The 25,320-nt window shown below is 36.0% G+C and overlaps 1 protein-coding gene and 1 pseudogene across 2 annotated transcripts; both read left to right on the forward strand.

Annotated features, from left to right (window-relative positions):
• Positions 1 to 1,136: 1,136 nt before the first annotated feature.
• LOC115441483 lies at positions 1,137 to 21,958 on the forward strand (the record flags this gene model as incomplete). Of its 2 annotated transcripts, none has more annotated exon segments than XM_030166294.2 (12): positions 1,137 to 1,409; positions 1,755 to 1,906; positions 5,798 to 6,050; positions 6,364 to 6,479; positions 6,649 to 6,781; positions 7,104 to 7,277; positions 8,318 to 8,451; positions 9,002 to 9,167; positions 10,250 to 10,357; positions 20,480 to 20,588; positions 21,038 to 21,192; positions 21,681 to 21,958. In XM_030166294.2, coding segments are annotated over 12 exon segments (1,887 nt in total), but the record flags the coding sequence as incomplete, so codon positions are not given.
• A 1,026-nt stretch (positions 21,959 to 22,984) lies between these two features.
• Positions 22,985 to 25,293, forward strand: LOC119190616 (annotated as a pseudogene).
• The last annotated feature ends 27 nt before the right edge of the window (positions 25,294 to 25,320 follow it).

A 25,320-nucleotide genomic window follows, 5' to 3' on the forward strand; every position in this document is an offset into this window, starting at 1 on the left:
TGTCTGTTTGTTTCTAGCGGCAATTTGTTTTACAGCTAATCATTTTGAAGACAAATTTAAGGGTAGATTGTAGGTTACTTTTACAAAGTAATCAAGGCTACATTGTATCCTGTCTTTTTACGCCTCGAAGCTAGTTTAGATTACGAGTTTAGCTCTCCCGCAGAATCGCGCGTTAAACCTCTGCAGCTGCAGATAGATTAATGACAAATTTTGAATTAAATGTTTAACAAGCCTTAACTGAAAAAAAAAAACTTAAAAAAATTATGTGTTTGTCGTTTACTTTAAAATAATTACCTACTAGTTATATTCTGACCCAACCGTCTTCGCATTGGACGACTACTAAAGAATTATTTTCAATTTCCGGTCAGAGGTTTTGTCCCATGACGCTGGGATCAAAATATTACAAGTTACTTGTAAACGAAAACAAACTTCTTTTTATATCAGGGGATTTTTAAATATCTGATTTAATTTTTATTTCTAACTTTTTAGATTATTATTTTCCCCACGATGGGCCTCGATCATCATCTACCTAACACTCGATGCCTAACAGCTAATCATTGATACTATTATTTTAAGCCCAAATACGGTATAGCTACTGTAAGCTGCAGAGGAGTCGTGTATCCCGCAGACTACTTAACGTTGCAGCATCAGCTGAACGTTACCATGTCTTAAAAATATCACCGAAATAACAATACAGAAAATTTTAAAACAATCAGACCTATGAAAGTAGAAAATGTTCTGATATTCTTCTAACCAAACAGATCTTCATAAATTATAGCTAAGTACCATCTCGATTGTACGAAAAAAAACGCATCAAGACCGATTCGTTCGTTTAGAAGCTACAATGCCACAGACAGACATAGGGATACACATCTTAAACTTTAACACCCCTCTTTTTCCACCAGAAGTTAAAAAGTAAAACAACTCGTAGTGGAACGAGTATAGTGATGTCGTTTGTAATTCAAAATTCGGATCATGTTGCTTATGTGTATGGGCGGTTATGATGCTCATAATCCAGCAGTTACTGCTTTTGACAAATATCCAATCACCCAAACTTCAGCAATTAAAATATTAATATTAAAATACAGCATAATCCTATTGTTACCAAAACCATTACAACAGAAAACCGCTTCCAGGTGCGTCGTCTCGGCCTCGGCAAAGACGGCCCGCAGCCGACCTTCGACCTGACTGATCCGTACTGCAACAACGTATCCTATGACTACGTGCCCATGCATGACCCACACCTGGCTCATCACTTCGCGCAGAAGCCGGCGAGGAGACGCATGAAGCAGCTCGGCTACTGCACCAAGGAAGGCAGGGCGGTGTGCTCACTGAAGGAGTTCAATCAGTACAGGAAATATCTGTACAATCAGTTCATGGACCGAATTCATGTGGAGATGAGGAATCTGGTGAGATGATTTTTGATAATGGAAAATGATCCTATCTGAACATTGAATTTTGACGGGTTTAAAAAATACCTTTAAATCGCTTCAATACGCTTACGTCTTATTTGAACTATTAGCTTAGGCGGCGGAATTTCAAGACTTCGAATACTTTATTAATTGAATTTATGCCCAATATGTAAAATGTAAAACGAAACCCTGACTCACCTTGTCACATCATATGACGGAAATAAACCCTGTGAACTAAAATTTATTAGTGGATCCACTGGCTATTCTGTAGAACATTATTCTACGTCATTATAAATTTCTATGCAAGTTAAAATCAGTTACCACAGATAATGATTTCAACAGGATGAGCGAGCGCGCGATGACTTGACGCTGAAGCGAGTGGAGGTGGACGTGGCGCGGCGGTTGCAGGTATTCACCAAAGCGGAGAAGGCCAGAGAACACCTAGAGAGGGTAGCGCAGGAACATGCAGATGAATGGGCCGAAAAAAAACGACTGTTAGTAACGTTCAATATTTAAATATTATGGTTTCGGAGTTTATAATTACAGTAAGTAAATATTCTATTGGTGATAACTTTAAAGGTATTTAATCTACTGTTATGATTGTAACGGTTATTAATTTGCACCGCTTATGAGGTTTATAAGTTGAAATAAATAAGTAATGGCATGCAATTCGTCTGGGCAACATTACTAAAGAAAGCAAACTGGTCTCTAAGAAAGACAATTTTCAACACAACTTAGTTTTTTATTCGCCATTCAAAAGGGGTGTATTCATTTATTGCGCAGCCTAATGAGTGTCTGTTGAATATTTAGGCGAGAATAGGCAGGCCTAACTGGGATCACAAGGTCGGTACGTGAGCATCCACCCGCTGATTAATGGTGACACTCTATTTTCATTTAGTTGCCTTGCGAAGCCCTTAGTTGCTGTTTCTGCTAGGCACGCTGTCCATATAATTCTCAATTTGTTGTTTAATCAATTTCTTTGTATTTTAGCTTCATAATCTTATTAACGAAAAAACAATGTTTTTGAACGTTAATCTTCGTAGCCGCTAGTTAATAATTCCTTGATGATATTTAGACTTGTTCCATACGAATAATTTTCTTCGTTTTGAAACTTTAAAGTTTTAAGTATTTTTAACGACACTACTTTGGAAAGATCAATAATTTCTTAAGGTTTTCCAAAACAATTGCGAAAGAAATATAACCTACAACAAAGAAATTCGACAATGTCTACAAAATTTAGACGTTTCTTGCAGATTTCATTTGTCACGTTAAACGGTTTTATTATTTAATTGAAACTCCACGAAAGTGGCGTGAGATTTGGTGCGGAATTTTCCCTCAAACATAACAAGATTTTAAATCGCAACTTGTAGTTACGCCGTTTAACTGTCTGCGTTGATTGAGGCTTATATTGTGAAATATTTCAAACAATTTTGTCAAAATGGGCTGATGTTTGAAGTGGGATTTTAATCTGTAAGTTCGGGAACCTGATGGTATAAGCGGTTTCGAAGAGGTCATCATAATGAGATAACCATTTGTCGTGATCGCATTCTGGCCCCTGGCCATGAACCTGAAGAAATTAAATCCACAGGAGTTTTGAATGCTTAGATTAGTCTATGAGTCTCAATAAAAACTTTTAAGTAGATTCCGACATGGAATCATTGTACATAGTAAAATTACTAGTTCACGAGTTAAATAACTCGTGGACTAGTAGTAGGCGTAGTTGCAACATATACGATGTACGAATACGCCTACGCCGCTGAGGTCCTGTGTGCGAATCACCGGACATGCCAAAAATAATAGTGACTGCATTTTTCCATCTTAAAAATTACCTAGTCGCAGCTCGGAGTTAGGGATGTAGTAGGTACCCTCGTGCCTCGGAAAGCACGTAAAGCCGTTGGTCCTGCGCCTGATCTCGTTGGTCATGTCGGATTGCCGTCTTATCGGACTATAAGAGTGAAGGGACAGAGAGTGCACGTGTGTATTGTGGCACAGACTTGTGCATTATAATATCTCCTGCGTACCTGGTGGATCTCCGTTGAGGTTGGCCGCCATGGCTGAAATTCGGCTAAGAGGGATAATTTAATTTAACTCAATCGCAATATCATTAATTACTAATATTAAACTCGTCCATATCTGCAACAAAGTCGCTTTAAACTATCTATAAAGCGATTTTGAATTAATTTCCGATATTATCTAGTGGTGATTATTCGCATTCCAAATTGCTTTTCGTTTGTGAACCGCTTGCGTGCATTCGCGACGTCGCGTCGCTCCGCAGTCGCAAACTTTGTTGCATTTGCATAAACCATTTCGGGGTGTTATTCATCAAGACTGTACACTGCAAATTTACATTTAAACTAAATTACTATTTACTTTAAGTAACTTCAAATAGCATAGCATTCAAATAGCACAAGTTTAATGTCGGACAATGCAACTAGAACATGATTCGATATGAAGATACATTTTATAATTCTACCGCCTTATTAGTTTATTGGCAACGTATTGCAGTAATGTTCTAGGATAAAACAACGAAAATTTTAGTGAAATTCGAATAAAAAAAACATAAATAAAAAATAGAGTCGAATAGAGAACCTCCTTCTTTTTTTGAAGTCGGTTAAAAACACATCCCGCAGTTTGAATTTATGCCTCCTTGTATAGCAATAGACTCGCCCCTATCACTTGTTGGGACTATAAGTGGCTCAATGTGGCTGTTAAGTTTTGTTTCTAATGTTTGGGGGACAAATGCTTGAGTTTATACAAGATTATTTTGAAATTATGTTGATGCTTGAAACTTGTCGTAACACAGTTATCTTATTAAAAATAACTTTGTAAAATAAAAAAGTTTAAGTTTCGAACAAAATAAAACCATAAAAATATTTTAATTTTCACGCCTAAATGGAACTAGTAAGATAATTCTTCATAGCGGAAACATTACGCATTTTGTAAGAGATACACTCACGCAATATGATCATAAATTCGCACTGATCTATAAAATGATCAAAATATCAGAAAAGTAAAATAGGAACTTTTGGTGAAAATATTTGTTATTCATGGATGATTGTTGGCATGACGTTACCATACGTAAAGACGAATGTGTGCTTTAATTTATTGACGGAATGGCAAAATGGAAGGATATATTTTATATCCCAGATAGCGACCACCGTACACAAGGTATTAAAACCCACCATAGTGGGCCACGTAAGTGTGTCGCGTTCCGGGATCAGCCGTGGTATATCCGGCTCCAACAGGCCAGCATAATTGTGTCAATTCCCGAGGAGTAATCATCTCTCGTCAGTCGACATTCTATTGAATCCCACTTCACTTACCATCAGGTGCAGTAGGTTACTTTGACGTGCGCGCATAAAAAAATAGTGTTGTATCTGAATTACCTTAATATTTTATGATTATTTTGAAGGTAGCCTCGTCACTAATCACTATATTACCTATACATTGCGCATACATTGTATAATACGTAAAATTTCAGTACTATTAAATAGTATAATAATAATAATATCAGCCCTGTCTTATAAACTTGCCCACTGCTGAGCACGGGCCTCCTCTACTACTGAGAGGGATACTATTAAATACTATTAAATAGTAATATTTTTTAAACACTGTGATTACTTTGTGCTGCTGAATGTATTACACTACCTAGAAGGGTGTCAGAGATCCGATGCAACTAATTAACTTTACAGCGACGGTTACATACTATAAAAATGTACTTTCTTGGTCTTGAAAGGGTAATTTTTGTGCTGTGTATTTACTTCTAACTCTCTACTATTATTAGACAAACAGGTGTGGTGCTAAAATACATATTTTAAATAAAAATACTTCAGTTTGTATTCATAAATTAATATAAAACAGCGAGACTTCAAAAGCTTTCTAATTAAAATCAACCCTAGCTGCGGACCGACTCTTGAAGAGCGCTTAAGCGTCACCTAGGAAAATTTATCGCGCAGTTCTTTCCGTAAATAGTTCGCAAGCTGTCCCCAACCGGCTTCATTAGATTCTTTTTTTGTTTTCGTTTATAATTACTGTCGTTCGATGCGAAAGAAATTGCAAGTTCTTCTGTGGATATACTAAGTGACATATAAATTATTTCGAATGCAGCCTTGCTTGCATTTTGGTAAATGTTTGTGTTTGAAGTTATAAGATTTATTTGATTTTTGCATAAATATATAGCATATTTGTGTATCTACCTTTTTTTTAAATCCAGTCATAGCCAACTGTAGTCACTTTGTCAGGCTAACGACATTATGTTAAATAAAAAAAATATAGAAATGATAATATTACCTGGAATCATTTGTATAAATTGTTGATGTAAGGCCATCAATCGTTTCTAATCAATAAGAAATTCTTACGGTTTTTCTATTTCAAAAACCTCACAGAGCCAAAGAACAAGAAAAGAAAATACAAGCCAGAATGAAATATTTGGCGGAGTACAACGAGAAGCAACGTCGCGAGCGAGCGGCGCGTGCGCATGAGAAACAGAACCGAATAAAGCAGAGAGTTCAGGCCGCAGCCGAGATGGAGTTGCGTAGAAAGATCACCATGGTGCGCCAGTGGCGGACGAATGAAAAGAAGCGATTGAATCGACTCAAGCAAGAAAGGGAGGCCAAAAAGAAACGACTTGAGGATGAGGTATCAGCATTCACCTAATTCGCTTGTCTTTCTGTAATCTTTGCTTGCAGTGGGCCTGGCTACACTTGACCGATGTTAAAATTGATAGATTACACTAAACTTCAAGTCAAAATTGACCACTGTGTGCAGTAATCAGTGTGATGTATCGAATTGCTTTCATAATGTATATTTTTAGTTAATTGTAATATCAACTATTGATCCATTAGACCTTCGCAATTAGTCCTAATCATGGAATTACATAACTAGCAAATCTAATGGAGGTAAATAGAGACTTTTAAACTAAAACGGGAATTTCTTTTGCATGATTACACAGGCAAATGAGAAATGGAGAATGCGTGTAGAGGCTCAGAATCAAAAAATACAAGAAGAAGCACTCCTCCTCAAGCTGTACACAGAAGATATGACGGCTGGAGCGATGAGACGAGCAAAGTAAATATTATTGTTTTATATTCTCATGTAATTGCTCCTTTATCATTACTTAATTGCTCGCTTGGTACCTATCCTGCCACGGAATCAATAATCTTAGTAATATAGTGTTAAATTCGAAAGTTTATTGAGAGGTTTAGAGGTTTGTTAAAATTGAACTTGTTTTATGCAGGAAGGCAGAAGTTTACGCGTACAATACGGACTTGGAACTGCAGAGAATCAGACTAGCCAATTGGAAACAAATCCACGGCGGCACAGCGAAGGCGAATCAACTCGTTAGGAAAATGGGCGTGGAATTTGAAAAGGTTCGTCGACTATTTCTATACTGTTCTATTTTAAAATGTGTTTTCTCTTTTCCTAATGCTAAGATCATACTATCGTGTAACAGCATCGATTATCGGATTAATCAAGAAGTGGACAAGCCTGTGATACTAATGCTAAATTTTGATAAAAAAATTAATAGCATTACACTTTAGTGTGACGATGTAAATATGTGTACATACGTCAGAAATTAATTTGTGGGTGACTTATGTCACCACTTACATAGGGAGAACACTAAAGTATAACACAAAAAAAGCACATAAAGACTATTTACAAAATTCAAGCAAATTTAATTTTGCATAACAGTCCAAGCGTGGAGCAAAAGGCATGAGCCCTGAGCTAGCGCAGCAACTGGCGGTCGAGGCGATGGCCACAGCGGTGTCGACACAAGGCGACGCTCTGATGACTTTGGGACAGGCGCGGGCCAGGATGGATCTGCAAACTGTGTTGCCTTCTGCTCCAGTCAAGTTGCTTGAAGAGGTATTCTATCCCAAAAAAAATATTGGTTATGTAGGTATAGTCAGCCTAAAAGCATTTATACGGGGATAAGGACAAAGTATAAGAATTACAAGGTAAATCATATGGAACATTTTCCTGTATTGTAAACATTAATTTGGGGCTGAATTTAGGATATCTTTATATGAATAAAAAAAATTTTGACCGTTGAAAATACGGTACGAACGGTACTGGATTAATTTGCGATATAGGCGCCATGTAAACAATTCTATGAAACTGAGCTTATTGAAGTAATTGCCATTATAGTTTCTCAGAAACATGTTGACGGCGTTTGCGCGACGTCTTAATCAGGAGAAAGACGCACGTCCTTGAAATATAATATCAGGAATATTTTTCTTCTCATTTGTTGTAGTCAAAATATTATAATTTATGTGGGCAAGTGAATTTACATACTCACAAAATAGGGTCTTATTGGGTAAGCATGCGTCAAGAACAAACCTTCAGTCTTTACTTATGTTACTTAACATAGTTTATACATTCAAATCACATCCTTATTGGCTATGTTCTCCATAATTCAATAAGATCTCTCACTTGATCATAATATTTTTTTTTTGTTTGTTATATTATTCATAACCAACATTCAACAACCTTCCACAGTTTATACTAGGGAGATGGTTTAAATCCGGAGCTAGAGACAGCCATACTAAGATCATTTTTGTAAGCGGCGATAGCCTAGTTGGTTGTGGAACGGACTGCCGAGACGAATGTCCGCGGGTTCAAAGCACAAAGGCACACACTTCTGACTTTTCTAAAAAAATATGTGTGTGTTCTTTGTGAATTATCGCTTGCTTTAACGGTGAAGGAAAACATCGTGTGGAAACCTGCATACCCGAGAAATTCTCTATAGGAATTTTCGAGGGTGTGTGAAGTCTACTAATCCGCACTGTAGTAGAGGAGGCACTCTCTCAGTAGTAGAGGAGGCCCGTACCCAACAGTGGGACAGTATATAATACAGGGCTGATATCATTACATTATATACTAAGATCGTTCATCTCCGAATACAGATGTTGGAGAACGCGGTGACGGAGTTCGCGCGGCGGCGCGTGCACCTGCTGCTGCGCGACGTGGAGCGCGTGGTGAGCTCGCGCGCCGCGCACGTGTTCTTCCAGAACTACCGCCCCACCGCCGCCAAGAAACGGTCAGTATGTCGCTCCTAATGCCAGGACCTGATCTAGATATTTACCTTCAAAAATAATATTCACTGCCTTTTGGATTGGCATATTATAAGTCATTAAGTCGTTCCAAAGAATATTATTATTCCATATACTTCCTAAGAAAATACTTTACAAAATATTTTTATCTAACTCGTGAGCTTGGTCATTTTTATAAAATTTTGCTATCTTAGAGAGAAAATTGAGGTCTCCGTGTAACCGCCTGGCGCCCTTAATTTAACTGCTCTTTATTTTTGGCGCTCTGGGCAATTGCCCAGCCGAAGACCCCTAAGATCGGGCTTGTCTATTGCTATTTGAAATATGGATGTTTATTTATTTATTTTCATACTTCATATAGTATAAGCAAGCTAAATACCATACGAATTTATACAATTCAAAAGTGCTGCGAAAATATAAAAGTCTAGATAATTTATAGATGTTAATGAATAATCATAATACCTACTTCTTATCCCAGAAAAGGACTTTCATAGCCCGCGATGAACACCTAGTATACCTCCATGTTTGTTTATCCAACAGCGCGAAAGTACCACGATGGTCCGTCCAAGTGGCAGCAGAGCTGGCGAGGCAATACGTGAACGTTCACGGCGCGTCGATAGCGTTCGGCGAGATCGTGACCATCGCGCCGGAGACCACCACCGATGTCGACATGAAGAGCGTCAAGGATCGACCCCCCACGCCTGTGGTAACGCTGCGACCAACAATGCTTATTTTCTTCTATCAAAGGCACGGTAAAGTGCTTTACTACAAGTCTGCACGCGATGGTAAGTGAAGTGACGTCCAAAAAGAATACCAACCGGCAAGAGATAAATATATCTCCAGAATGAGGGCTTACGGCACAGTTATGGCGGCCTGCCTATTCTCTTCACGCTCCGATTGAAGGACCCCAAGAAGTAGGAAAAGGGAAACACGTATGCTGGCACACTATTCCACAGCTTTGGGGCCGTGCAAGTATTACGTAACGCATTTTTTATTGATATTTGACCCCCACCCCCATGTAACGCGCCGTAAGGTTTTCCTGTACACCCCCCCCCTCCCCATTCAAAAGTTATGTAACTATCTAAATTTACATTTCTTTTTCTAATATTCACAATTATTTTACGCAAAATACCGGAAAGTCGCTAAAATACCTTTGTTGTTGTTTAAAAATAAAAAAAGAACAATGTTACATAAAGCTTTGTAGGAAACCCCCCTCCCGCCCCTGTAACGCATCGTAACGTTTTACAAGAGCCCCCTTCCCCCAAATTGCGTTATGTAATACTTGAACCAAATAGTTTTCAGACTTCATAATATAAAACCCGTGATAAAATCCGAAAAATAGTTTATTTCAATAATACTTATATGTTATTATGCATACTGTCCGTATTATTTACTAACTTATGAGAACCTGCCGTGTCACTAAAATAATTCTCATGCATTGCCTATAGGCGTACTGTCTCATGACATGTTATTGGCAAATACAGATGCCTGACGCGGGAATAATTTTCATCCATCCTTGAATAAAAAATTGGTTTCCATATAATTTGAGTTTATTTTCTCCCCACCGTACCGCACATACATAATAACAACCTTTAGTGGGTACATACATACCTTTAATGGGCATGTGCATCAAAATTGTTTTTTAATAATGGTGTTATTTGTAATTTATTAATGGATATGCTGCTGGTGTGTCGTTAAATAAATTAAATAAAATAAATAAAAATAACAAAGGGAAGCATCAGTCACACAAAGGTTCTTATGTTGTTAATACAACGCTGTTATTTCCAGCCGTCCCTGACTAAACTGGCCGAGGTGACGTTCTGTGACCGCATTGAAGATCTCCCTGATCCTGTGGCTGTCGGCACCTACTTGCCAGAAAGAAAAAAATTGCTGGAGGTAAGTTGCGAAAACTCAGACTTGCCTTGCTTAGAGATGTTTAGGGAAGACGTATGTTCGGCAGTGAACTTCCTATAGGTGGTGATGATGATGAAGTTGTAAAATATCGGGAAATATCAGTCTTCCGTTACGGCGATTGGCACACGCTACACAATAATATTAAACAACAAATATTTGTATTTATTAGAAGACTATGAAAATTTGTCCAATGCGCGCCGCCCACGCAGCTCACTATCAACACAATCAGTCCTGGCGGATAGCTAAGGCTTTAATAAAACAAAAAAAAAAAAACAAAATTATGATAATAAAGTTTAATATGAGTTAGCAAAGACTATTTGGTTTCTGAAGAGGCGAGCGGTTAGGCGTTGGCATGGATCCAGGAGAGGTAGCTAGTGATGCGTGTGCTGATGCTGGGGTACTCGGGTAGGGCGCACTGGGCCCCATACGATATGAGCCCGACGACGGTACCTTTGTAGTAGACAGGGCCGCCGGCGTCCTCGCCGCAGGTCCCCCGACCTCCCACGTCAAGAAGGCCCGCACACAACATGTTTTCCGTGATAACTTTCCCGAGCAGGTTGTATCTCAATGCGCACACGGTTTGGTTTATGGAATTCATTTCAACGCGCCGAAGTTGACTGACTACGTTACCACCGTACTGAAATAACATTAATAATAATGATCATCGGTGAAGTTTTAAACTTGTAATATTTTGGCCACATTAACGGCTACTGGCTACATCGAATTAATTTAAACGAAGCGTAGGTTCAGCCAGGAATTATCACTATAAATTGACGGCATATTAGTTCGACGTGGTTAGGTTAGGTTAATGTTTAAAGCAAATTTCGCAATAAATATCGAGTTAAAATATGACGTCACATGAAATCAAATCTCAAACTTAAAATCAAATAAAATATTATGTGTTAATAAAACCACTATGACGGATCACTGTTATTTAATTTGATATCTTAAACATAAACTTAAAGAACTACATTATTGTGGCTGCTCGCCGGCAGCCCGTGACAGGAAGAAGGAAGTGGAGGCGTGTTGCCACTAAAACAAATTAAATTACATATTAACAAATGTTACCCTAAACAAATATAAATGTACCCATTCAACATGCCTCCTTACATTTATATTTTAACTAAATCATATCATACACTACTCATATCAAGACAATAGCTCTATAAACATTACCTTCAGTATAACATATTAATTGTAACTTATTTTTTATATTACAATTATCATCTTTTAATTAAACAATTTAAACCAATATTTATCTCAACATAATATCCATCTGAAAGATAAATTACTTTTACAACAACTTTAACATATCTCTAAATTTATTAAATTTATTACTTCCCAATGGTTTTGTTAAAATGTCAGCTATATTTTGATCAGATGCAATTTTTATAACATCAATTAAACCAATTTTAACACTTTCATGAACAAAATGATAATGAACTTCAATATGTTTTGAATTTTTGTGAAATTTCCGTATTTAGCAATAATTTGAGCTCCAATATTATCTTCATATATTTTTACAGGTTTACAATCTTTCTGACAAATCTCATTAATTAAACAAACTATAAATTTAATTTCAGTAACAGCTTCTGACAGCGCAATGTATTCAGCAAATGTAGATGACTTTGTTACACAATTTTGTTTCTTTGATTTCCAAAATATTACATTCCCAAACAGTCTAATTACAAATCCTGTTGTTGATTTCCTACTGACAATATCTCCTGCAAAATCTGCATCTACATAACAATCTAACATATCAGAATTTATATTCATGTTATAAATTAATTTTATATGTTTTGTTAAGTAAAGATATTTAAGTACTCGCAAAGCATATTTAAAATGTGTCTCATTATAGCAATTTTGGAATCTACTCAAATAATTAACACTGAACAATATATCTGGTCTTGTACCTGAACTAATATATAAAAGTGCTCCAATTAAATTTCTATATTTTACATTCTCATTTATATTACAGTTTTCTAGTTTAAGATTTACTTCCATTGGTGTAGTATATAACTTTGTATTTATTATATTATAACGCTTAGCTAATGATTCTATATATGATTCCTGACTCAGTGTCATGGTCTTATTCTTTTTATAATCATAATCAATATGTATTCCAATGTATTCTTTAACTTTACCCATATCCTTCATAGTAAATTTACTTAACAGTTTGTTTTTAATATTACTCATTACCTTTTCATCTTTACAACATATTAACAAATCATCAACATATAACAAAATGTATACACTCACATTAGTATCCAATTTAAAATATAAACAAAAGTCATATTTACTTCTCTGAAATCCAAGACTAGTTAAAAACTTATTGACACATTCATACCAAGCCCGAGGGCTTTCTTTTAAACCATATAATGTTTTATTTAATTTATAAACTCTATCAGTGCCATCATCATAACCAATTGGCTGGTTTACATAAACTTCAGATAAAATTTTACCATTTAAAAAAGCAGTTTCAACATCCATCTGATGTATATTAAGATTATTTTGACAACAATAAGACAATAACAATTTTAAAGTTTGCATTTTAGCAACGGGTGAATATATATCATCAATAAAATCTTTTTGTTGAAAACCTCTTACTACTAACCTAGCTTTAAATTTATTTTCGGCTTTCTTTCTGTATATCCATTTCACATCTAAAGGCTGTTTGTCTGCTGGTTTACTTACAAGTCTCCAGGTCTCATTTTTGCCAAACTGTTCATCTCACGATTCATAGCCTCAGTCCATTCTTTTGCTTCATCGCTAGTTATTGCCTCCTGAAAATTATCTGGAATCATAGCATCACAATAGTTAACAGTTATACAATAATAACCAAATTCTTCATCAAACCGAGTTGGTGGCTTGATTTTACGCCGATTTCTTGTTTCAATTACTTTATTATCATCATAACTTTCATTTGTTTCAGCATTCAAATCTTCATTAATTTTCTCATTATTTTCTTCTGCATTAGTCTCTTTCTTCTCTTCTATAATTTTCTCTTCCAATTTATTCGGCTGGCTATTACTTTTATCATTTTTCTCTTCTCTATTATCATCGAGACCAATACACATTACATCATCTTCAATTATATCACAATGTCTTGCTACAACTATTCTATTGTTTATTAATACTCTATATCCAACATCTGTATAGCCCATTAGTATGCCAAGCTCGGCTTTCCTGTCCCATTTACATTTTCTCTTTTCCTCTGGTGTTCTAACAAATACTTTACTTCCATATATCCTTAAATTTTCAATGCTTGGCCTTTGTTTGAAAAATATCTCATAAGGCGTCTTCCTTTCTATAGTGCCATTTGTTAATGTTCTATTCTTTAAATAAGCTGCGGCCATAACCACTTCAGGCCAAAATCTTTTATGCACTTTTGCCTCTGCCAATAGACATCTTGACATATCCATTATTGATCTATTGAACCTCTCTGCTGTGCCATTTAATTCATGCACATATGGCGGACAAGATTTAATCATAATTCCCTTTGATCTTGCAAAGTCAAACACTCTTTTATTAATGTATTCCTTTCCATTATCACATCTCAATTCTTTAATATTTTTCCCAGTTAAATTTTGTATCTCATTAACATACTGCATTAAACAATTATATACTTTATCTTTTGACGGAATACAATAAACTTTTGCCAACTTACTATAGTCATCTATAAAACTTAAGAAATATTTTTCACCATTAAAACCTGTAGTTCTGTGTGGCCCATTTAAATCTGTGTGTACAATTTCTAATATATCCTGTGCTCGTTTTCTATTATTTTTAAATGGCAAGTTATGCATTTTATTTTCAATACATATAGCACATTTCATGTACTTACATTCAATCTCCTTTGGTAATCCTTTCAATAATTCACTTGTACACATAGTATTCAAATTGTTAAAGTTTATATGACCAAGCATCCTATGTAATTTCTCCTTCACTGTCATACTTGATTTCTTCACTAAATTAGCATGTAATGTACTTGCATTTATATAACCTTTTAATTTATACAGTCTATCTTCTTTCACTGCTATAGCTATAATAGTTCCATAGACGTTATATATTTTTGATTGTCGTCCCCTGGAAACAATTTTATGATTGTCTGTAATCTTTGAATAGCTCAATAAATTTGCTTTCATCTCTTTGACATAGAAAACATTGTTCAAAACAACTTCAGACTTTTTCCATAGACCATAAAATAAGTTTGTATTTTTCCGACCTTTGTAGCTTCTAATATTCTTCCATCACCAACTTTTACTTTAATAGGTTGTTGTAATATTTCACATGAATGATAGTACTCATCAGTATTAATTATATGATCTGTACAACCACTATCTAATAACCAAGTTAAGTGGCCAGACTGCTCAATATTATATATTTTACTTGAAGTTGAAACATTATTATTCTCAATAGTTGCAAGGAAATTATTACCACCACTCTCATTACTGGATTTATTATTATAAGTTCTTCCTCTAATATTTCTTGAATTATAATATGATCCACGTTGATGTCCACGATTATTATTAAATCTAATAAATCCATTTCCTCTACCACTGTTAACATTTCTGTGTCGACAATCTCTTTGCATGTGGCCAGGTTTTCCACAGGTAAAACATTTAAAGTTTTTATTAGGTGATGCAGAACTACTAGTGTGAGCTTTAAAAACATTTGAGTTGTCGCGTGATGGTTCATTACATTTTTCAGGTTCTTTATCCAATGATTTTAACATAATTTTACTTTTCAAATAATCTACAGTTCTGTCTTTTTCTGGTAAAACGTCTATTAGATCTCCAATATGACTGTAATTACGAGGTAAGGCCTTTAACATATAATTTAATTTTTCTTGTTCACTTACCGTCGCGCCGGCTTGTTTTAACTGATTTATTGATTTCTCAAAGTCGTCAAAAAATACACTTACTTGCGAATACAGTCGAATCCGTTTATAATGACATCGAAAGGAATTGACAAACACGTCATAATAAGCGGACGTCATACAAAGCGTTTTGTGAAAAAAATACATTTTTATGTAAATAGTATGCATGTATTTAAGTATTTTAATAAAGAAACATAGTAACTTATAAAATAAAAATTGCACGTAATAAGTACATACCTATGTATGTATGTATGTACATAAAAGTTATATTTTTAATGTAAGTAATCTGTAATTTTTGTCTGCTTTTGTTTTTATTTTATTGTAAAAACAGTCTCTAATACTATTGTGTATAGAAGACATCGCTATGTCAATTACTCACTGAGATTGAAAACAAAACGAGCCACGTGCCGAACGTCGTCGGGAATCAAGGAACATTACTGAAGGCGTAAAGAATCATGTCGGTCATTATAACCGGACATAATTTATTAAAAGGGGTCACAATAAGCGACATGTCACTGTAAGGAAGTCATTATATACGACTTTTTTATAAAGAATCTTATATGAAAACCAAACTTCGTAGTGTAATTACGTCATAATAAGAGGTTGGTCAATATAGGCAGAGTCATAATAAACGGATTATACTGTAGTTCGATAATTTTATTGCTTCTACATTGTTGCGACATATAATCTGTAGTGCCGATGATTTCTGCAGGTACATTTCATCAAATTTTGCCAATATTTTGCATGCGGAATCTAAGTCGCATATATATTCGAGTTGCTTGTTGCTTATTGCACTATAAATGTAGTTCGTTGCCTGGATATCCATCTCTTCCCACTTTGCAACATCATCCGAATCATTTTTGATTCGTATGGCAGCTTCTTTACATTTCTTAAACTCCAAAAACTTAAGTATACGTATTTTCCAGCTACTATAATCCGATCCGTCGAATATTGGAATAACTGCGTCATTGCATTTAGTAAACGCCATTTTGCTTATTGCATATATAGCACGTTTCCACTTTATTTGCGAAAATATCTTCTTTTCTTCTTTGTATTTGCAGGCAACCACGCTCTGCTACCATGTTAATAAAACCACTATGACGGATCACTGTTATTTAATTTGATATCTTAAACATAAACTTAAAGAACTACATTATTGTGGCTGCTCGCCGGCAGCCCGTGACAGGAAGAAGGAAGTGGAGGCGTGTTGCCACAAAAACAAATTAAATTACATATTAACAAATGTTACCCTAAACAAATATAAATGTACCCATTCAACATTATGTATGTTAAATTCCTAATGCCACAATTAGACGGGTCTACAGGGATAGGTTTAGTTTTGATGAATGCTGCATTTAATGCTAACTTAAACGTTACTATGATCCGCTTGTTACCCATTATCTACTATAATTTCTCGCGGCTTCGCCCGCGTGGAAGATTTTTCCGGGATATATCAAATTTCATCGAAATCCGTTGGATAGACGAGCCTATCGCGTTCAGACAGATGCAGCAGGGTACTTTGTTTTGAAATACATTTTAAATCTTTTTAAGAGCAACAATTCCGTCTTTTAAGAATAACTCAGAATGACTCAGCCGCCTCTGGTGAGGATGGCAGACATTATGTCGTCTGAAATGATATGTTATTGAAAAAAGTTTCGAAGTAATTAGCCACAGAATTATTATCTGATACTAGTTCGTCATTAATGTTCAATACAATACATGATTGTTGTGTAACTTTAATCGTTTATGCAACGGAAGCAAGCAGTAATTTATTTTCTCCGTTTTTGCAACTTATTCCACTGATGCTCAGCTCCTGTTAGTCATAGCATATTGATATGTAGCCTATAGCCTTCCTCGATAAATGGGCTATCCACCATTAAAACAATTTTAAAATTCGAAGCGGTAGATCTTCAGATCAACGCGTTCAAACAAATAAACAAACTTTTCAGCTTTATATAATAGTATAGATTAATCGACGTCATTGAAATGCAATACTTACATAAATAGGTCCCCATCCAGCTGCCCTCGAGCGGCTTATTATTCTCGACGACAAAGTTTGGATTAGGCGGTATGCGGGCTGGTTGAACCAAATTTGTAAAAGTCATCAATATGCTGGTACGCATTATGGCTATGTCGTTGGTGATAGCGCCCCTATTGAAGCGTGGGTGTATGACTATTGAAGCTATTCGGTATTTAGTTCCTCCGCTCCCGCTGTACGAGGAACCAACGCTGGCCCGCCATTTATCAGCTCCCCAGCCGCTGTAAAACGTACAGCAATAATTGTAGAAAATGATATTATGAAAGAACTCGCCTGTACGATATGGTACACCAGAGACCATAAAGCAACGAAGAAATGTAAAAATATTAATCATTTGGATCGCACAAAATCCACGACGTTTAGTTGAGCTCATCGGAATATAAGTTAGCTTACCAGAATTATACAGATTAAAACTAAACATAACGAGGAAGTGAGTCCAAATTGAGCTGGATTGAGGAAAGAATATGATATTGCTGTGCATTATTTATATGGTTCAGCAAGTTCGAAAACAGATGGGACGTCAAGCTATGATTCATCATGATACAAGCATCTGTAATAGCATAAGCAAGCAAAACAGCTGTTAGAAACATGTGCCTGTGTGCTTGCTTCTCAGGCACATTATGTAGCACGTAACATGGTTGAGGCTAATGGGACTATAATTTCATTACTTTTAATAGGTAGCTGTTATGGTGTACAGGAAGCATTCGAATAAACTCACTCAAGACAGTAGGCAGAAGTCAGAATAGCTCTACTTGTTATTATGGTTCCACTGCACTCATGATACCAGAAGAATAGATAATAACGGTGTTGGAGGGAAGCTATATGTGGATAAGAATTGATTTTAGTGGCCTCACCGCCGACGATCCGAGGACTAACGACTGGAACAGCTGAAAGTTTAAAATAAATATTATATTTCTGCTGATTTTGCTTTAAAGTTAAGCTTTTGGGACTCCGTAATCATAGCACGGCAACTGAACAGATACTAATCCAATAACGATTGTATAGCGACATGTTGAAGTATTACACATTTCGTCAAAGAAAGTTCAATATCTATCCTGTTCAAAAATATACATAAATGTGGTATTTTAATGAGAATCGAATCCTAGCATCTGTAGGATTTTAGTCCGTAACACGTCTCTTTATTCTATGACCTAGTACAGGGCTGTTTATGATGAACATAAAGAAATAGGTACTAAAATACTACAGTCAACTGAATTGTAACCAAGAATCCTTCCCCGACAGCCTAGTTTATCGTCCAATTTATTTTAGGCATCTCTATTTAACTAGTGATGTTCTGTCTCAAACATAGATATGAACTTAATTATATCTGCTTCGGATATTTTGTTATATCTGTTGAAAAAATTATTAAAATGTTTGTTACATATTTAATGAATTCTAATTGAATAAATTATACTTACGGCTTGAGTCCTTGTTGACTAGCTCTAAGCAATCTGAAATTATTGAAAGTTAGATTAGTTTTAAACACGATTTTTGTCTATTCTGACGCGGTAAAGTAACCTCACTGCTCCTGAGTGCAGCCCAGATAGAATGTGGACTAATAAGAAATGGTTAGGTACCGTTCGCCAATCGACACAACAGGGTACCTTCCTGTGTTTGATTTATTTTATATGTAACAGAAAAAATTGCGAAAATCTTGTGTAAAATCAGTATCAAATTTGTTTGAAAAAGAAACCCGTTTTTCATATTTGAAATATAATTGTGAGCTAAAATGGGAGTGTTATCTCTTTCTCCCAAACTCAGCGTCATAGCCGATGACACTCAGTGATTTAAAAAAGAGTAATGAATTGCCTTTTTATGCCGGCCTGTTTAATCTGAACATACACAGGGTGATCCCTGAACACAACACACTTACGAGGGCCAGTAGTGCGGGTTTTAACATCTTGTTAACGATAGTCGCTTTCCGGGCGGACAAAATACATCCCACCATCAGCAACTTAGTGTTACGAATACTCTTATTAGACTCATTTTAAATTAAAATTGGCGTGATATTTATAGCTGGAATGGATAGTATTGATAAACGCCATCACATTTCATCCCCAAAGGGGTAAGTAGAAGTGCAAAGAAGCCACCCACTTTCGACGTAGTAGGGAGCAATAGGTGGCGAGCCTATCGACATAATATCAGGCATCAGGAAAATTCCAGACTACGGGCTGAAACTAAGACGAAAACCGCAATATCACTTTCAATAATTGTATTGATATTATAAACAGTAAGGAATTTATAAGTAGTGCTTTCATAGATACTTAAAATAACTCATTTAATTTAATCATTACTACTATAAGCAGAATAAAACATTAAAAAAAAATACATTAGTTAAAACTTCTTAAGTTTGTACACAAATTTTTGAGCTTAAATATTATTATATATTGTTTAATATTTTTTAATAAATGCAATGTCGCTGCTGGCAACTGCTTCAGCCAATATCTGGAACTACTTAAAAATAATGTAACTATAAAATTATTAAAAAGAAAAATAATTCTAAATGCTATATTTACCAACAACTGCTCCAAGCGAAATGCCAAGGAACACTATTACAACTTTCATCTTCCCGTTAGACGTACGTGAAAAGAAGTGCTCTCTAAAATGGACTTGACACAATTTATAGATTATTGAATTTATTATCTTAATAATAAGTCGATAACTAAAAGACAATATAAGAGATAATAAGAGTCAACAATATAAGAGGATCGGTATTGACCTTGCTTCAGTTCGTAACAATAATAATAAATACCTACTTGTAAGCATTTGACATTGCTTTGTTCAATCTATGCTTTAAATATATAAGTTAGGTAAGCAGGGTCCACTGCTAGCCATAAACTGTAATACTTAACTGTATTAAGATATTGAAATATGTGGCAATGAATTTCGATCTTCACTTAGAGACATGGAATGCTGTCTCATAAATGGGGATATATAAAACGTCTACGATGTTCTAGAAAATCTTCACCCAGAGACATGGGATGCTGTCTCATAAAGGGGGATATATAAAACGTCTACGATGTTCTAGAAACGACTCGGAATATGAAACGAATATAAAACTAGAGCCCAGTAGTCACTACACACTCGTACACGGCTGATATAGAGAAACTTTTAGCATCTCTCTACGCTGATTGTCGCATAAGATAGGTAGCATCCAGTAGGTGTTAATGATAGTTCATTTTAACAGATGATAAACACAGCTGCGAAATTATTGTCGAGAATGGTGAGCCAGCGCGTGCAGAAGGGCATGGATATCACTGTGGGCAAAGTCACGTTGCCACATATGAGACATCCTAGTAAGTTGTTTATCGAATATTCCATATTTGTACAGCAAAAAAATGGTTAATCGTCTAGGTTGAGTGATGGTAAGGCATTGTCCCAATGGCCATGAGTAGCTACTGATAAAGAAATCATATTGTATGCAGTGACAATCTTTGAGAGAAGAATTTAAGCGTCGCCTAGGGATATTTTACGAACCTTCGATTTTGATTTTAATAAAATTAATATAAGAAAGTTTCAGCACTCCCTTTAAAAATCCAAGCACCTGGAGACAATGGGTTTGTCAGAGTTTTATTGAAAATAAAACAATAGGTACATGTTTCCCAAAAAAGAAGACAGATGTACCTAATAAGGGCAATAATACAACTTTACCCGGATGTTATTTTTTGCCGACCATAAATAGCAGATACTAACGAAATTTGTAATCCGTGGTGGGTAGAAGGTACTAATAATGAAATGTTTGCAGTGGAGTGGGGCGAAGCCGTCGAAGGCCTGGCTGAAGCGGTCGTCGACAACCGCATACACACAGACTGCGCTGACGTTCGACGCACCGGCGAGTTTCTTGCCCATCGTATACTGCGATCGTTGCTCATTGAAATGAAAGAAGAGAAAAATAAGAGAGTAAGTTTTGTTTGTGCTTTCCAAACCTATTTTAAAGAAGTAGGTATCCATGGCGACCAAGGGCAATAATTTAATGATTATAATTATTCGATTTGAAGTTGGTCACTTAGATCAGACTAAGTTTTTGGCGACTTTTCATATGTTAATCATTGCTTATTAATTGTTGCTAACCAGCAGAAATAGAAGGTGATATTCATATAAGAACAAAATCTCTAATATCGTTTATTAAATATGATTTTGTCTGGGTGTGCGTGCATTGTTTGTATGTAGATGTCTAGGAATGTGTAGCAACACTTATAGTTGTCATCGCTGTAGGACGTAGGTAATAATATATCTTTTACTATTCACTTAAAATATTACTAAAGTTAGAGCCTATTACAGAAATGTTAAAATTGTTAACCACATTTATTTGTGCTTGTCTTAATATTTTTTACTCGTCGAGTTTGTTTTGAGCGATCTAATGAATAAATAAAGAAATAATGTTTTAGAAAACCAGCGCGAGTTCTGCGTGGTCGGAAATGACGGAACAAAGGGATTTCTACGTGCCTGGCGAAGTGAAGGAGAGCGACTTGAAGGACGTGGAGATAGCTGATCTCGATTGAAGAGGCTCCATCAGCTACATCTTAAAAACATTAATATTCTCGATGACAAACGGTTGAAAAATGAATACCCACTTATTTCGTCGAGACGTGTAATTCAAACAAAATTTATTATCCGAGACATTCGCTTGTTTAGAAATCTTTTTTTCTAGTGCTTTTCCAAGTTTTTATGTAGTAGATTTACAACTTACATGTTTTTATGCATTGCCATACGTTTTGTACTAGACAACTCGATAATTAATATTTTTCTAAATTCATTTAAAAATCATTTTCTTTTTTGTAAATTCAATAAAGTTTTGATTTAAAAAAGGTCTTTTCGTTTTCCTTACAATAGCGTCAAACATTATACTAATATTCTGTGTAGTCACAACAAAAATAAAAAATGTACTTGGTTTTACTAAATATATTTATTACCTGGTTTGTTTATTCTTGCTTCGGTGGCGAAGTTTAATACATTTACCATCTAGTGACGTAACATAGGTGGGTGGAAAAATGTGTATAATAAAAGCTTTTCAAAATTAGTACTTTGATTTTTCATGTTTTACCGCACGTATCAAACAGCTATGGGGGATGCGTGGTGTTTGTTTTGTAGAAATGGGACCTTTTATTTGCTTTCGTCCGGCGCCTATAAAGGTTATTTTTGCCGGTCCGGGTGGCAAAGACTCTGTACTGCTATCGCCGTACTAACTTGTCACGAGAGCGGTAAATGTGCCTTGTTTTGGTCTCCATTTCGACACCCAGATGGTGAAAACTTTGGTTTCTAGTCACTAATTAGCCCGGTAAATGACAAATGGAATTATCATCTATTACACGGAATCTAGGATATTAAGCTGGCGAAATGTGTATAACCTATCCCTACCCGTCATAACAGAAAAAAACTAAATGCTATTTATGTATGATAGCTCATAGGCGAGGGTAGGTCTTGACGGTAGGTCTAGGTAAATCTCAGGGGGTAAATCACAAAAAAATTATAAATAAAGAAACGCTTCTTGAACGAAGCTCGTCTTGATCATAAAACTCCTTTGCCGTTCAAATTTCAACCTCATGTAATATATTACTCTATGGTTGAAACTGACAGGACAAATCAGTTTCAAATATCGAATACGCCAGTGTCAAAATTTCAGTAAAAATGTGAACACTGAAAAAATATTAACACTCGTATTAAACATTTCCCATCCATACAATAATATCCGATGCAGCTACTTCATGAAAACAACGTCTTGATGTCCATCAAAGATAACATGAACGCGAACGTTACGCTGAAAGATGTGTCATCCGACAACTTGAAGTTAAAGAGAGAAATCCTCGAATGGTTCTCTGTTGCCGAGGAACCCAGTGGCTAGTGGAGACAACGTCACAACCGGCCTAAACTCGGCCCATAAGCTGAAGGAAGAACTTCCGCCTCTAGTACCATGCTGCGAAGGCCGTGAATTGCAGGTATTATCATTGTAAGAGGTCCATAGATACAAAGAATAACGGACGGACATTTCCTTCAGAAGTGGTACCTGTAATAATTGTCACTTATATTTTATATTTAATTTCAATTATCAACACTATACATTAGTATGAATAAGTTGAAAAATAGCACACACCTGTAGAATCATGTTATATATCTGAAAGCAAAAGTTGTATTTCATATTTTGCTGGTAGTAGGTGACCCACATAAGTGTCGCCTTTCGGGATATCTGGTTCCAACAGGCCAGCATAATTGTCGACTATCGGGGGATAATCATCTTTCGTCAGTGGACATTCTATTGGACCCCACACCACTTACCATCAGCACCATTCATAAACACTTACAAGATTGACGATGGTTGCATCATGGCTAGTCGTGATAAAACAGTAGGTATTTTTGCTTGTTAATATTTATAAATATTTCAGAAGGTTGGATAAGTTAATCCACAGATAGGTGGCAATTACTATTGAAAATTTATTACCTTATTACCCGACTAGATTAACGAGGATCTGGTACGCAGCGGGTTGTCTGCGATCTCGGTGAAACACGACAGCGTGATACAATGTTTGAGCATGTCCCGCGCATGCGAGAGGCTGCAGGTACCTCCTGGCGCCGTAAAGGTAATCATGGATCCATATAATATATTTCTGGACATCAGCATTGTCGTAAAGAATTAGAATCTGGGTGAGAATCATAAATATTTATTTATTGTCAAGAGAGAGAGGTTATTGCGAATAACGTAACTAAGTAGGAAACTGTAATTTATTCCACATATTGAACTGATATTTTGAAGGTTCCTGCTTCATATTAGCATACGTCTCAATGTGTTCAGATGTAATTGACAACTAAATTCGCCACCTTATGGTGGGAACATTTACCCATCTACGTCATAGTTGGCATCATTACTGCCTAGTACCTGAAGGTTGAACAGAATACATATGTGTTGCCGGCCCTTAGACAAGGGAGGAGTGAGGAGATTTGAAGATTTTTTCACGTCTGGCAATATCGCTGACTGTTAATACAAAGGCGATATCAAAGCTGTCTCCGCTACACGAGTCTTCGGTCAGACAGCGGTACAATTTATACTATTATATAAAGCTGAAGTTTATTTGTTTGAACGCGCTAATCTCAGGAACTACTGTTTCGAATTCAGAAATTCTTTCAGTGTTATATATCCCATTTATCAAGGAAGACTATAGGCTATATAAAACAATGAAAAATGTTGCAAAGTGGGTATTTTTTTCCTTTTAAGAGCTTCCGTTGCATAGGTTGTGTATGGTTAATAAGACAAAATAAACCACACAATGGGTGTATCATCTTAATTAGTATGGGTAAAGACGCTCGATAAACAGTAAAATTGCTTCACAGCATCGCAACTCGTTTCGTTGTCTTCACCGGCCAGATTTGAAGAGAGTGCCCTATCTGCGGCGCATGACGCCCGACGAACTAGAGACCCTGTTCAGAGGATACTCCGATTTGCCTGCGAGAGTGACAAAGCTTGGTAAATTTTACAGTACCTACCCTCCTTTGTTATGGAGCTTGGTAGATAAAAATCTCAAACTTACGCATCTACAGTTTCATTGGTGTTTTCATAGACGCTTCTTGAATTATTTACAGCTGTTTTCAATAAACAACCCCAATCTTAATATTCAATCCGATTCCGCGAAGTAACTAATCAAAATAAGTCTTTTGTAAGCTTTACTGTTACTGTTTACAGACAGTCGAAACGAAACAAAAGTCTTGCTGCCACCATTTGAGAGCAATCCCGAAAAGATAATAAAGAATCTATGAATCAGAGTAATGGCAAGTATCTTAACCTATTTCAATAAGTAAAATTAAACGCAATAGAAATTTTGCTCTCAGTACACGGTTCTGAGTTCCTGGATTGGAATCCATCTCAGACAAAGTGATAATGGGTTGTTCTGCTCAGTATCAACCCGGAGACGGAATTTATGCCCGATATGGCGATAGACTCGCCCCTATCATGTTACGGAATAGAACACACAGGCGAAGGTGTGTGCCTTGGTTACACCTCTGCTTAACCCTTCGGGGATGTTTGTTGTTTGCTTTAAA

Source organism: Manduca sexta, chromosome 25, assembly GCF_014839805.1.
Source record: "Manduca sexta isolate Smith_Timp_Sample1 chromosome 25, JHU_Msex_v1.0, whole genome shotgun sequence".
NCBI classification, from domain to species: domain Eukaryota; kingdom Metazoa; phylum Arthropoda; class Insecta; order Lepidoptera; family Sphingidae; genus Manduca; species Manduca sexta.